The sequence below is a fragment of the Ceratotherium simum genome, chromosome 25, assembly GCF_057802395.1.
Source record: "Ceratotherium simum simum isolate JZ-2026a chromosome 25, ASM5780239v1, whole genome shotgun sequence".
Classification (NCBI taxonomy): domain Eukaryota; kingdom Metazoa; phylum Chordata; class Mammalia; order Perissodactyla; family Rhinocerotidae; genus Ceratotherium; species Ceratotherium simum.
Genome location: NC_141924.1, coordinates 11,526,886 through 11,542,895, shown reverse-complemented (window position 1 = coordinate 11,542,895; position 16,010 = coordinate 11,526,886). Strand labels below are relative to the sequence as shown.

The window sequence follows — 16,010 nt, the reverse complement described above, 5'->3', positions numbered from 1 at the left end:
GGAAATCCCGACAGGACAATAAGAGTGGAGAGAATCTCGTTTTGTTTTCTCTCCCACACGTGCGTCCTAGTAAGCCCCCTTCTTGAAGCTGCAACCCTGTAATGGTAGTGGCAGCAGCTGGATAGGCACCTAAAACTCTGAGGGAGGCGAATCCTTCTCTTGGACCATGGACCTGTGGTCCAAAGAGTGTGAAGGAGATCTCTGTTGTTTTATTTCTCTCTCTGTCCTCCTCCCAGCGGGCCATGGAGGCAGACTTCGTCACAAGAAGTATGCAGAAGAGTGGAGAGAATGAAGTCTCAACTTTCTAGCAGAAGACCAGGAAGGGGTACCTTTGGAGCCAGAGTGTGGGGAAGATTGCAGAGAGGAGAGAGATAAGGACAGGAATCCCATAAAATTGTGTATGGATGCCCATGCTCACCCCTGAGCTGCACATGTGTATCTGACCCTAAACAGCATACCAAAGGCTTTGAGAACTGGACTGCAAGGTGGATCACTGCTCAGGTCTCAAATGTGGTCCTTGGGTGGCATACACATGGGACAGATCCAAATAGTACTGCAAAAGTTTTGAAAACTGAACTGACATTGAAACCACAATCTACAGAAAGCAGGTCAGAACTTCTGACCTGAACCTAACCAGGTGAATTGCCTGCTAAAACAAAACAATATACTTCAACCTTCTTCATATATTTAAACAAGACTCAAAGTGTCATAATATTCAAAATGTCCAGAATACAATCCAAAATTACTCAATATACAAAGAACCAGGGAAGTTTGATAAATTCTCAAGGGAAAAAGACAATCAGTGTTGCCAACCCTGAAATGACTCAGATGTTGAAATCAGACAATGACTTTAAAGCAGCTATTATAACAATGCTGTAAGAAGTAAGGGTGAACTCTTTTGAAACAAATGAAAAAACAAAAGTTTCAGTAGAGAAATAGAAGCTATGACGGAACAAAATAGAAATTGTACAACTGAAAAGAAAAATTCACTGGATGGGATCAATAGCAGAATGGAGGTGAGAGAAAGAGATAATGAAATTGAAGACAGATGAACAAACATTATCCAATTTGTGTGGTGTTTTCTGACACCACATGTGTTGTTTTTCCACACCAATTCTCCAATTCTCTGAAATAAACTGGGTATCCAACAATTCAATTCCATTCCAAATCTACCTGGAGTCAGTGTCAGATTCCACAAGGTAAAGGATTTGTTACTGCACAGAGGACACGATCTGCTCGCCGTAAAAGCGGATTGTCAATAGGCAAGATGGTGGCAGAGCAAGGGCAGTTTATTACAGCTTGCTAGCAAGGGGGAAGATGGCTGACTAATGTCTGAAAGAACCATCTTACAGAACAAAGATTACAGGCCAGTTATATAAGGGGCAGGTCTCTGGGGCAGGGCTAGGGGGTGGGGTGTGGTGGGGTGGGCATCTGGTCTCAGCAGTGGGGCATCCAACTGACCTCTGAGTAGGGGCAGACATCTTAGTTCCTGATAGTCTTTTGTTTTACTGGATATGCATCAGAAACCAGAGAAACACCCTATACCCTGATCTTTCAGTCGTCATTGATTATGGCTATCAGCATAGATTCTCTGCCAGGGGCCATCACATTCCTAAGGAACTCAGAAGAACCAAGTTATTGACTTATTGCAGCTGGGAGGGGCCGTAAAATCCACAGAGCATGTCAGTTAATCAGAGGTCATTCAAAGTTACAACATGGTTTCTTTTCTACAATATGGCTTCCCTTATGTCAACCTTGTATCAAGGCGGGATCAGATTCAGTCAACAAGACTGACCCCACTTTAGGCATCAGTCTCAAATGGGGTGCCCAGGCTATTCAGCCAGCTACAAATTTGGGGGTTCCCACAATCCACCCTCAGGTTTGGTAATTCACTAGAATGACTCACAGAACTCAGGAAAGTGCTATACTTGCTATTACAGATTTATTATAAAAGATATAACTCAGGAACAACCAAATGGAAGAGATACAGAGGGTGAGGTATGGGGTGGGGGTGGGGCATGGAGTATGCTCTTTTCAGGCATACTACCTTCCCAGCACATCGATGTGTTCAGCAACCTGGAAGTTCACCAAATCACATTGTTCAAGAGTTTTTATAACTCAATCTCCAGTCCCCCTCTCCTCCCTGGAGGTTGAGGGGGGTGGTGGAGCTGAAAGTTCCCACCCTCTAATTGTGTTTGGTCTTTCTGGTAACAAGACTCCATCCTGAAGCTATCTGGGGCCCCAACCTGAGTCACCTTATTAGCATATACTCAGGTGTGGTTGAAAGATGCTCAGTAAGAATAACAAAAGACACGCCTATCACTTGGGAAATTCTGAGGGTTTAAGGAGCTCTTCCAAGAACTCAGGACAAAGACCAAATCTATATTTTTATTATACAACACAATCTGAATAATGTAGTCACAAAAGACTGGAAAAAATGAACAGAGCCTTGGGGACCTATGGGACAATATCAAGTCTAACATTTGTGTCATCAAAGTCCCAAAAAGAAAGGAGAAAGAGTGTGATACGAAAAAAATTATTTGAAAAAATAGTCTGAAAACTTCCCAAATTTGGCAAAAGACACAAATTTATAGATTCAAGAAGCTCTGCAAACCCCAAACAAGTTAAATTCAAAGAAACCCATGTCCATACACATCATACTCAACCAGCTGAAAGACAAAGACAAAGAAAACATCTCGAGGGCAACCAGAGGAAAACGCAGTACACAGAAGGGGAGCCACAATTTAAATGACTGTGGGTTTCTCACCAGACCATTGACGCGGGATGGCTGTGGAACATTTTAAAGTGCTGAAAGAAAAGAACTGTCAACCCAGATTTTTTTTTTCCAGAATATCCTTGAAGAATGAAGGTGAAATAAAGACATTCTCAGATGAAAGAAAACTAAGAGAATTCATTGCCAGCAGGCCTATTTTAAATGAAATGCTAAAGGAAAGGTTTTTTTTTAGGTGGAAGAAAAATGATACCAGAGGGAAACTTGGAACTTCAGGAATGAAAGAAAAGCAACAGAAATTGTACATATCTGGTTATATATAGTAAATATAATATACATAGTAAATATATAATATAAATAGTAAATACACTACATATAGTAAATATATCTGGTTACATATAGTAAATATAATAGACTACTTTCCTCCTCTTATATTCTTTAAAATATGTATGATGATCACTTTGAAATACAGTTTGGCACTTCCTCAAAAAGTCAAACATATGACCCAGCAGTTCCACCCCTAGGTATACATACACCCAAGAGAAATGAAAACATATGTCTACACAATAACTTGAACATGAATGTTCATAACAGCATTATTCAAAAGAGCTACACAGTGGAAACAACCCAAACTGAATAAAAATAAAAAGACTGTATCTAAAACACTTGTGGGATACCTCAGTGTTCAGAGCGAAATCTATAGCATTAAACGCTCATTTTAGAACAAAGTTCTCATTTTCATTCAGTTCAAAATATTTTCTAATTTCCCTTGGTACTTCCTCTTTGACTCATGGGTCTTTATGAATTGAATATATATGTATATTTTGGGGACTTCCAAAGTCTCCCACAAATATTTACCTCTATTTGGGACCCCGGCAATACTTCTCAGAGAGTGGCCCCCAAGTTTTTTTTTTTTTATTTTAACAACAACTTTATGGAGATATAAATTACATACTAACTTCTCTGAGCCTCCATTTCTCCATCAAGAAAAAGGATGGTTTAATTTTTTGGAATAACGATAACACGTGCAAAATTGTCTAGAATGACACTTAAAAAGTTCCTCTTCTAACAGTGTTTTCTTAGGTTCTGTATTTGTCTATTTGGCATCCATTAATTACAAGGCCAAACTAATGGCCAAAGTTACTTACATCTCCCCTGTGATCCAGAGCCCATACTCTGAACCACCTCCTTTGTCTAATTCTCACACACCAAGGCAATATTTCCCCCAACCTAAATCAACCCAAGGCCAGGTGCCAGATAACTAGGGATAGCTCCTATACTCCAAAGCCAGCCAGAATTACTCAAACTAGCCAATCCTAAGCTGCTTACTCTCTCATGCCTAGCCTTTCCTAAGGAAATCCCAATAAAGGCTGTGGCCTGTGCCTTCCCCGCACTCCTTTCTGCCTCCTGACTGACACTTGTGCTTCCACCTGTGGTCCTGTGTGGTGAGCCATGCCTCCCATTTCTAGAATTTTGAGTTACAAACTTTTCTTTCAATGGCATTGGCCTCTCCGTGTAGTCACTCAGTCATCTTTATAAATTAACATCTGGGCACAAATCGGTTCCTACCTCAATAAATGCTGGTTTCCGATGGGGGAGAGGAGCAGTAATCACGTCTTACATTTATTTTCTTCCATTGCCAACAATCTCTTCCCCAGAGATATTAGCACTGTGCTGAACTCATCATTACAAAAGTGGAATATCAGTGCCTGTTGAACTGGAAAGACAATTACGTCTCTCGTGAGATACTACTTGGTGCCAAGGCCCAGGCTAGAACCACAAGTGTAAACTCAGCTGGCAAATTATGTTCGAACAAACCCAAGAAACCAGGGTTTTGGAGATAATAATATAAGACAAAAGCCTACATTTCTCTTTTAGGTAGTTAATGTACCTTTTGTGGTATTTGGTTTTCGTGAGCTAGCCTCTGAATTCTTCTTGGTTGAATTTACATTAGTAGACTCCAAAGGAGAAAAAAAAAAGAAGAACAAATTTAGTAAAACCGGTAGCAAGAGGAATACAAAAAGTATACATGCAATTTCCTAGATATTTCTCACTGTTCTTAGCAAAGGAACACGTAGAAGGAGACCTTTCAGGCACAGCTTGGTAACTCAGCCCTCCATCCTGGAAGCGTGGTGGAAAGAAGTGGCTGATGTAGAAAACACACGGGCTGGGGACTGAGGCCGACCGGGGTTCCAGTCCCAGCCCTGTCACTCACCAGCTGGTGATCTCGGGCAAGTCATCGAGCCTCTCGATTGCTTTGGTTTCCTCATAGGGTTCTTACGAGGATTAAGCAAGCTAAAGCAACCAAAGTGCACGAGTGACTACTGATGGTAAGGGCTCCATGAACACTGCTACCACTTTTTATGCAGTCGCTCACCACAGCTCCTTCAGTAAACATTTCATTGAGCAATTACTAACGTGTCTGGCACTGGGCAGACCCTGACACCTAGTCTCTGCCCAGAGAAGCTCCCAGTCCAGCAGGGGAGATAAAAGTAAGTAGATAATACAGTAATGTGTGGAAAGTATCACATATTCATCAGAGGGATAATGTAAGTTAGAAGTAGGTTTGTAAGTGAGTGACAGAGATTCAAAATAACAGTGGCTCAAACTAGGTAGAAATTTCTCTCTCACATTAACAGTCTGAGGGTAGGCAATCCAGGGCTTATATGGTATTTCTGCTGTGTAAGTCCTTAAGGACTCTGACTTCTTCCACCACCCAGTTCCACTTTTCCTAAGAGATCTCTTGTTCTTAGGATACAAGATGGCAGCTAGAGCTCCAGTCATCACATTCACATTCCAGGCAGCAGAATGGAGAAAAGGACAAAGAGACAAAGGATTCACATGAACTGTTTTTTTAAGGAAGGTTCCCAGAAACTGCCACATAGCACATCCACTTATATCTCATGAACTGGATCTTAGTCACATGGCTACACACAGATGTAGGGTGGGGCTAGGAAATGTAATCTTTATTCTGGCCATGTACATGCCCAGCTAAAAATCAAAGGTTCTCTTTCTACAGAGGAAGAGAACAACAGATATTGGGGAACAACTAACAGTTTGCCACAAGCAGTCTGAGCAGAGTATCACAGGAAGCCAGAGTGGGGAATACTTGATTCTGTCTGGGGGAGAGCTGGAGGGCTTCCAAGGAGAGAAGACACTTTTGTTCTGTCTTTAGGGATGAGTAGGAGTTTAGTAATGTTAAACAGATGGCCCACCAAGTGGCAGACAAGCAGTCCACTAGTCTCAACAACAACCACTTTGCTCTTATATAAATATGATAATTGAATGGGAAGAATAAAGCTGCAAGGACTTCCCATACACCGTGCAGCTGGTTGTCCAACAGCTACTGATTTCTACAGGGTTGAAGTGGTGACTGGGATTTGTTAGAGAGAAACACTCCCAAGGGGGCCGGCCTGGTGGTGCAAGCGGTTAAGTGTGCGCGCTCCGCTGCGGCAGCCCGGGGTTCGCTGGTTTGGATCCCGGGCGCGCACCGACGCACCGCTTGTCAGGCCATGCTGTGGCGGCGTCCCATATAAAGTGGAGGAAGATGGGCACGGATGTTAGCCCAGGGCCAGTCTTCCTCGGCAAAAAAAGAGGAGGATTGGCAGATGTTAGCACAGGGCTGATCTCCTCACGAAAAAAAAAAAAAAAAAAAAAGAAAGAAACACTCCCAGGGCTCAATGCAGCATCACGCTCATGCTTAACAGCCTCAGAGAGATGTGTAGCAGAGCAGAGAATACATGCCAGGAGACTAGCTTGGGTTTAAGTTACTAGACCCGCCTATTGGAGAGGTAGCAGGATGATGCAGAGAGAGCTCAGACTGACAGCATCCTGGTGTCAGCTGAAGTCAGCTCTGTGGCCTGGGGCAAGTTATTCACCTCTGCAAGTCTATTTCTTCCTTTGTCAAGTAAAGAGAATAACTACCTACCTAGCGGGGATGTTGTAAGGATTAGAGAGGATATATGCAAAGAAAATCGCACATGGTGGGTTCTCCAAAGTCCTTTCCCATCCATCCTCTCCTGTGGTGACCGGCAAGCACCCCTTGAGTGTGTGAGGCAAGGTGACTATTACTGGGATGGGGGATAAGCTAAGACTGCTCTGGGACCCCCTCCCCACCACGGCACAGGGCAGATGGAACCATTCTACCCCACGTGGTCACCCTATTTCTCAGATTCTGCATGCTGAGGGCTCAGCTGTGATGGGGCAGAGCAGTAGGGGAGCCTGCTTTTGAGCCAATGTGGGGATGCCCAGAAATGTCTGGGAGGGGAGTGGGCTTTGCAGATCTGTGTATTAGCAGGTATGGGCATGAGCTGGCGGAATTTGTGTCATTATTGTTAATGACCCTTCCTGTATCCAGGCTCTGGGACTTGGGAAAATTCTGGTTAAAATGAGTAGACACTCTGAGAGGACGTGACTAGACAACAATCTGTGGGACATCAACCTATCCTCAGATTGAATCTATAAGAATTAATACCAGACGTGATGCCCACGTTGTAGATAAGGCTCAGATTTGCTCAGAGCTTTATAACTGGTAGGTGGCATCACCCATTTAGAAGATCTAAATGTCCATCCGTATTTTTCCTGCCTTTGCCTATGGCTCTATGGTGGTCATTCACTCCTAGTTCCCATATTTTGTCACAGATATATAAAACTTGAGTAGAAATTTCTTTCTCTAACCCAGACCTCTCCTCCAAAGTCTAGTCTTATGTATTTAACTACCTACATGACATCTCCATTTGCACTTCTCATAGGCATCTTAAAGTTAACAAGTTCAAAATTGAACTCTTTTTTTTTTTTAGGGGAAGAGTCGTCCCATGCTAACACCTGTTGCCAATCTTCCTCCTTTCCCTCCCCCCGACCAAAGCCCCAGTAAATAATTGTGTATAGTTGTAAGTTCTTCTAGTTCTTCTATGTGAGCCATCGCCACAACATGGCTACTGACAGACAAGTGGTGTGTTTCCATGCCCAGGAACTGAACCTGGGCCGCCGAAGTGGAGCACGCCGAACTTGAACCGCTAGGCCATCAGGGCTGGCTCACAACACTGAACTCCGGGTGGCTTCCCCACCCCAGACTCCACACTTTCCATCTCAGTAACCATTCAGCTGCTTAAGCCACACACCTGGGAAGCATCCTGACTCCTTCCTTTCTTTCCCCGCCTCTCCTCCCCACTCCCAAAGCCAATCCATTAGCAAGTCTTGAAAGATCTATCTCCAAAACACATTTCAGGTCTGTCCGCTTCTTGCCACCTGCTGTCATTGTCTCTTCCTTAGACAACTACAAAAGCCTCCTAACTGGTCTCTGTCCCCCTCCATCACATTCTCTGTATTCAGAAGACAGTGTGATCTTTTAAAAATGTAAATCAGATCATGTCATCTCCCTATTTTAATGGGTTCCCATAGCACTTAAATTATATCCATACTCCTTACTATAACCCTCCCAACTCTACAGGATCCAGCCCCTGTTACTTCCCAGCCTTGTCTCCTGCTCCTCTTCCCCACACGCACTGGGCTACAGTATCACTGGCCTTCTCTCTGTTCGCTAAATATCTCAAGCTGTTTTTTTGGCCTTAGGGCCTTTGCACATGCTGTTCCCTCTTCCTTGAAGGTTCTTCCATTCACTCTTCTATTGGCTGACTCCTCCTCATCCTTTGGTTCTCAGCTCAGATGGAACTTTCTGGGAGTATTATTTGTCATATGTGTGCCCTTTCTTCTCCACATACATGAGACCCATGCCCCAAGGTGAAAGACTTAAGCTGCTCTCCAACTTCTTTTGCGGCTGAGATGCAGACATGTCACCTAGGCTCTACCCTTCAGATGCACTGCACCTGCCTGAGACTTCAAGATGGAAATGAGCAATGAGGGAACGGGTCCCATGCAGACTCCAGTTTTTGGAGAGACTGTTGACAGAAGCAACTGGTTTTTCAAAGAAAGCAGAGAGGAGTTTTGAGCATCCAGTCCCCAGGACCACTGGTGTACAGGAGCATACCTTTGCAGGGGTGGGATGGTTTGGGCATCATTCTTGGTGGCATGGCCTCTGAAACCAACGCACTGGCCCTTCCTGGGGAGCTGTGCACCACTAACAACGTTTAACACATTTCTTCCTGCTTAAAGAAGCTAGAGTAGATTCCATTGTTTGCAACTAAGAACTCTGATGATGATTCCTCCTTATAAAGGTCTTCTTTGCCTATCCTTTTTAATTATTAAATGAATGAGGACCCAGTATCTAATAGGTAGGAGCCCTTATGTATAGCTGAGCCTCATAACAGAAGCCAGATACAGTCAGATGCTTTTTCATTCCCACTGTGTAAATCCCCCACACTAAGCAAGAGAAGGGCAGACCACAGGTCAGAACTTAAAGTAACTGCAACTCACGCCCCTGAACTGTGGACTCAGACAGATTGTTGCCACTGAGAAGCATATTTTGAATACAGCCAACTACTCCCTTGAGCAGATGGGAAAGTGCATCTGCTAAAAACAAGAGAGAAGCTCTGTCCTCACCACGGAATTCGGTTCCTTCCTCCATCCTGGTTTGCCCAGTAAAACTTTAGCTGCTTTCAAGGTTGGAAAGCTTTTGATTATTTCTATTTCTAGGGCCAAAAACTGAATCTCTTAGCTGGGTTTCTGAAATAACTGTCAGAAGATTTTATGTATTTCAGTACAAAGAAAATGCATTTGTTTTACACAGTTGTGACAGGCAGTGCAGAAACATTGACTAATATTTTGGTCTTGGCCTCTGAGCGACAGCTCCCCCTCGGCAGCGCCTGTGCTGTCTGTGCTGTCAGGGCCGACGTTTAGGGAGCACCTTATACGCTCAGCACAGGGCCGAGAGTTCACATAGATGGCCTCATTCACAGAGTCAGGAGCCGCGTGCTGAGTGTCTGTTCTAGGAGCTGGAGACAGAACAGTGACAGAGGAACAAGGGCCTGTGCTCATGGAGCTTACGCTCTAACAGAGGGAGACAGGTACCACACAGCACACAAATCCCACGGAGGAGCAGCAGACTGTGATAAGCACGATCCAGCCAATTAAAATAGGCAATGTGGGGGCCAGCCTGGTGGTGTAGTGGTTAAGTTTGCGCACTCCACTTCTGTGGCCTGGGGTTCGCAGGTTTGGATCCTGAGCACGGACCTGCTCACTGCTCATCAAGCCATGCTGTGGTGGCGTCCCACATACAAAGTGGAGGATGGGCACAGATGTTAGCTCAGGGCTAATCTTCCTCAGCAAAAAGAGGAAGATTGGCATTGGATGTTAGCTCAGGGGCCAATTTCCTCAACAACAACAAAAAATACACAATGTGGTGACAGAGAGTAGCTGGGGAGTCAGGGGCAGCCTTGCTAAGCAATGGCACTGAAACTGGAATCTGAAGACCAAGAAGGAGCCACCATTCACTCCAGAACTCTGAGGGACGCACATTCCAGCCAAAGTTGACAGTTAGTGCAAAGGGCCAACTGGGCACAGGCCTTGAGTGTCTCAGAGGCAGAAGGAGGTCCAGCGGGCTGATGTCTGGTGCTGAGGAGGGGACGATGAGAGAAGACTGGAGAGAGAGATGGTGGCCAGACTCTGTAGGGCAATTCAAGTCAGGCTAAGGAGTCTGGATTTTACTCAAAGTGCACGGGAGAAGCTGCTGGAGGTTTAAAGCAGGGAACAACCTCAGCTGGTATATGTCTGTTAAAGGTCACTCTGGTCGCTGTGTGGAGACCAGGCTGGGGCTAAGAGTAAAAGAAAGGAGCCCAGGAAGAGGCTACCGCAGTCGGCCAGGAGAGAACTGACACCAGGGGCTGGGAATCCGTGCTCTCCTCACCCCTTCCTACAAGGAGATCCTCCTGGTGAGGCCAAGGGGGCAGCTGCATAGATCAGTGTGAATTCTGAGTGAGGTCAGGGTGGGGAGGGAGATTTGGGTGTTACTGGAACATGGGTGGTATTTAAAGCCACCAGACCAGATGAGACCACCTGGGAAGAATATGCAGATAGTGGGGACTAGGGGGCCAGGACAGATCTGATTGACAGGACAGGGAGCCAGCAAGGAAGACTGAGAAGGAGCAGCCAGCCAGGAAGGAAGACATTTGCAAAAGTCTGACAATATAGAAGCCAAGAGAAAAAAGCATTTCAAGAAGGTGGGAGCAGCCAACCACATGAAACAGACTAGAGCAGTGAACAGACTGGGGTCTGGGCGATGGCGGCAAGAGCAGCCGCAGAGGCTTGTGGAGGGCGGGAAGCCACTGGAGAGGCTGAGGAAAGGAGCTGTGGGTGCAGATGTGTCTTTCAACAAGTTCTGGTGGGAAAGGCAGCAGGAAATGGGGTTGCAGAGGCAAAGGAGGTTTTCTTTGTAAAGGCAAGGCATGCTAGAGCAGGACTGTTCAATGATGGGAGTGATCCAGCAGAGCGGGAGAAAATGATGACATGAGAAAGAGGGGCGCCAAGTGCAGAAGTGGAAGCCGAGGGGGCGAGGCCCAGAGCACAAGTCGGGGTCCAGGTCCTTCCTCCACAGGCACAGGGGGCCAGCAGATGGTGAGGGTACAGGTAGGGGCAGGCTGTCTCACCACAGGAAGGTGAGGACCTTCCTGTTGACTGCTTCTAATTCCTCGAGGAGACATCCCCGGGAGGTGCTGAGGAGGAGGGCGAGTGGGAAAGGCCCACTGCAGTGGAAGAATTCTGAAAAGGGAGACAGAGTGAGATAAGGATTTGGATGAGTGGGAGCCTGGACACGCTGGGGAAGTGTGGTAGCACGGGCAGGCAGTGCTGAGTGCCCCGCTGAGACGTGTGGCCGTGGATTTATAGGAGCCCAGACACACAGCCATGTGCCACAAGCTTCAGGAGGCCAGGAAGAAGGCACTGCGGTTATTGCGCTCATTTCACACCTGTAGAAACCAAGTTTTAGGGAACTAACTTGCCTAAGGCTGCACAGCTAGAATCTGAACCCGAGAGACCAGGCTCCTAACCAGAGATTGCTGATCCCTGTGGGGACACGAAGACTTTCCAAGGAATAGTGGGACTGCCAGTCCTAAGAACATCCATTTCCAAATTCTCGAATTTCCTTACAGGCTGTTTTTCTAAAACTGATCGTCCTGAGAACGTGCAGGTGTTGGCAGTGGCCCTTATCCCATTTTACAAAAGAAGGGCACACCCTTCACCTTTCCCAAACTTCCCTCTGGTGAATGCTCCAGGGTGGAAACACCCCCAACTCTGCACCAGACAAAGGGAGCGGGCTGTTCTAACAATGGATCAAGCCTCTTATGCTACTTGTTAAGGATGAAGCATGGTATTAGAGATGGGGATGGTGGTCTAGAGCTTAAAGATGAGTGGGGAGACAGCTGTGATCAGAGTAATGCCTGAATGACTACATAAGTACTCTGAAGGACAGGGATATGAGCGCACATAACAAGGGGCCGAGTCCAGACCAGGGTCAAGACAGCTGACCATGAGGACCAGGGCCTCAGCTGAGATGGAAGGATGAGTATGTATCCCACAAGCCAGGGGTGGCAAACTTCTGCAAAGAGCTAGAAAGTAAATGCTTTCAGTTTTGCAGGCCATAAAGTCTCTATAACGACCACTCAACTCTGCCATTGCAAGATAGTTGAAGACAGGAGTCAACCAGTGACCATGACTGTGTGCCAGTAAAGCTTTATTTACAAAAACAGGCAGTGAAAGGCCTCATTCATAGTTTGCCTGGACAATTATTTTTTCCCGCTCTCTGGAAAAAATGGGCCTTGATGGGTAGCATTTGGCCAGCTTCATGCTACCAGTGGGAGGAGATGCTGACAGTGAGGATGGCAGTGGTGGAGGGCGCTTACCAGGGACAAGAGGACCGGCCGGTACAGAGGCCGGGTATTGGTACGGACTGTGGTGTCTACAAGGAACCGAAAGAAGGCCCTACAGCAGGAGCTCCGCGAGCCCCGGAGGTGGAGACGGGGCTGGCCAGACCTGGCAGGGCCGCACAGGTCAGTCTACCCCCAAGACAAGAGGAAGCCTTCTGCGGTTTGCAAGGTGTTTTTCATTTGGGCTGGGAGGAGGGTGTTTAGGGTGGGGGTGGGGGGGGGTGTAGGGCAGGGCCAGGTGGAGACGGGAGGACATAATTAGACCTGTATTTTGAAAGGACAGCAGGAGTTCAAAGAGCCCGAGGGAGACTGGAGCCCAGTGCAGTAGTGACGGTGGATCAGACTGGGGCATCGGGAGTGGAAGGGAGAGGAGTGGTGGCGGGAAGTTCGGAGAAGGCAACATGAGCAGGGCAGAGGAGCCAGCAGGCGTCAGGACCACAGCCAGGGTCAGGCTTGCCGTGAGGATCAATGTGGAGAAGATATAAATGCACCTTGTGCCGCAGCCTCCTCTTAAAGAGTGGTTCCTCTCCTCCCTCCTTCCAATCACAGCATGCCTGTGGCTGCCCTTTAGTGCTCCACTCATCCGTGGAGATCTGGAGGACTACCAGGTCCCTTCCCCGAGATGGTGGGCAGGGAGCGCAGAGATGTGGAGCCAACCACGGGAAGTCATTGAAGCTTATGGGGCTCCAAAGGGTCCGGGTCTGTGCCTCCCCACTCACCTGACGGCAGTGGACTTTGCTGCTCCGGGTGGACTTCTGGGAGAAGCATCTCTTAGAAGTGGGGAAAGAAAACTCCCTTCCTAGGGAAGAGAAAAAATTGTTCTTCAGTTCCTTCTGGTCTTGGGGGGGTGACACTACAGACCAGGAGCTTTGAGACAGCCCCCTCCGTGGAGACAACAGCAACTACAAGAGGACCGTCCTCAGGCAAGCCAGAGCTTCTCTGTCATTCCACCTGCTGAGTAACCTCGGGCAAGTCACCTAACCCACAGGAAAAAGAAAATACTGGCTTCAAAAGAAGAACAAAAAACCCAGAACCCTGCAAAACTGAAATGAATAAATTTTGGATTAAACGCTTAAAAAAGTACTCTATCAATCTCATAAGATGTTAAATTTAGTATTCATTGAAATGTCACCATGGGAACCACAGTGGGGCAGAGAGGCAAGGGCCCAGCAGCCTGCCTCCTCATCCAAGAAACCAACCAGAGGGAGGAGGCCTCAAGGGAGGGGGCTCCTGAACCACCTTGCCCTCTGCCACTGCCCATCCTCTTTCTGCTCTTTTCCGCTGGTACCTAAGAGGGATGGTGTTTGTTTAAACAAGGGTGGCTCTCCTACCCCCAACCCTGCTAACTCCTCCAGCACACCTTTCTCTCTGTCAGGCCGAGGCTTTTAGAATGAGCCACACTCTGTCTTCACTTCTGCATCACTTCCCCTGAAATCGGATGGAAACAGCTTTCTCAAAGTTCACCAACGGGGGTTTCTTTTGGGAGACGATGAGAATGCTTTGAAATTAAATAGTGGTGATAGCTGCACAACTTTGTGAATATACTAAAAACCATTGAATTATACACTTTAAAAGGGTAAATTTTATATATGAATTATGTCTCAATAAAACTGATGTATAGATAAAGATCACCAACAACCTAACTGCAAGATTCCCTGGCTTCTAGGCCTCGCTCTGTGGTCCTCTCTGCAGCGGCTGGCACTGTGGACCGTCTCTCAGGGGAGCCCCACCTTGGCTGCCCTGGCCCTGCTCTCTCTGGGCTCCTCCTGCCTCTCTGAGTCTCTTCTTCTGCCTCCTGCATGTAGGTCTCCAAGGCTCTGACCTCAACTCCCTCGTCTTCTCCCTCCTTTGATATTCTCATCTAGGGATAACGAACGAGCACATCTATTTGAATAAATTCTCAATTGAGAGTCCTAGCCCTGACCTCTCCCCTAAAAGCGTCACCAACGTCCTCTTGGACATCTCCACCCAGATGTTCCATTGTTTCCTCTAATTTATCATATCTAAAATTGAACTTATGGCCTTTCTCCGCAGACCTGATCCTCCTCTTGACTTCCTAGTCCTAAATGGCATATCTGCAAATGCTGGCTGCTAGATGCTTAGAGTTGCTTTGAATCTGGAACCTTTCCCTGCTCCAGCCTCTTCCTGGCCTGAGCTACTGTGCTTGAAGGGCTCTTGGATTTCTATGAGATTCCATCTTCCTTATGGCCTCATATCCATCTTCACAACTGTGCAGAAAAGTGGTAACACAGCAATCCTGATTGCTGTCCTTGAAAAGTCCTGCCTGCCTAAGGCTGGCCCTTGGCTGGCATCCGGGGACTTGGTTTTTGGGAAGGTTCCCACCACTAACTGGTAAGAGTGGCTCACTGTGTCTAAACCATTTGTACAAACAATACAGTTTACGCAGAATACCTGATTTCCTTTTGGGAGTCTGGAATCTGGGTATGTGCCAGGCAGGGAGCACCTGTGTGATCAGCCCCTAGTGAGAACCCTGGGCACGAAGTCTCTAACGAGCTTCCCTGGTGGGCACAGTTCACACGTGTTGGCACAACTCCTTGCTGGAGGACTGAGCGGGTCCTGTGTGACTCCACTGGGAGAGACTCTGGGGAGCCTGTGCCAAGGTTGTCTGGACTTTGCCCCAGGCACTTCTTCCCCTGGTAGATTGTGCTTTGTGTGCTTTCTCTGCAACAAATCACAGCTGTGGGTCCTGTGAGCACTGCTAGGGAATTACAGAGCCTGAGTGTGGTCTTGGAGACAATTCCCCCACCCTTGTTTATGCAGGTTCCTAGCCTTCAGAGAGAGGGTCTTTAGGGGGCTCCTCACTCAGCAAGGAACCTTTTAGGCAGCCTTCTAGCAGCTCTGCCAGGGCCCCTCCAGGGACAGGAAGCTCACTATGGCACAAGACAGCACTGCCTCTTAGGGGGTCTCCCTCCTTTCTGCCCAGTGCCCTTAGTTTCCCTCAGGGCATCAGATTGAGGGAGGAGCTTGGTTTAACTGGCCAGAGAGACCAAAGACTGACAAAAGCATGAGGCTGATTAGCCTGTCTGGGCAAAATCCCAGCTCCCCACTGTGCTGGGGAACCCTGGGCACAGGAACTTCTGTGCACCTCAGTTCCTGCTGCATGATGGGGATAACAGGATCCCTCATAAGGTTGGTCGGGGGGGATGAAACAAAACAAGTCAAACAGTGGCTGGTGCAGAGAACAAGTCAGTATGCATTAGCATTACTTTGATTGTTAATTGGATTACAGCTATGTGCCCAGACTCATATTCTTTGACAATATGAATTGTTTTTGCCATATTTAAGGAAAAAATAATCTTCTCACTCTTACCCCCCATCTCCAAAGGGTCTTGGATGTTGCTAAGGGATTCGATTAGCCGGATGTTGTCTGCCCCCTGGTCCTGTTAATCATTAGAGACAAGGCTTTGCTGCATCCCTGGGGTGCCCCATAAAAGAGGCAGACA

The 16,010-nt window shown here is 47.0% G+C and overlaps 1 protein-coding gene across 1 annotated transcript in view; it reads right to left on the bottom strand.

Annotated features, from left to right (window-relative positions):
* FAM227A (family with sequence similarity 227 member A) overlaps window positions 1–16,010 on the bottom strand; it is a 72,209-nt gene that overhangs the window by 21,877 nt on the left and 34,322 nt on the right. The window contains exons 11-12 of the mRNA XM_014793212.2: window positions 13,266–13,345; window positions 4,623–4,689 (exon numbers count right to left, since the gene is read on the bottom strand). Coding sequence (XP_014648698.2) covers window positions 4,623–4,689; window positions 13,266–13,345 — 147 coding nt within the window. The remainder of the gene's footprint in view (window positions 1–4,622; window positions 4,690–13,265; window positions 13,346–16,010) is intronic.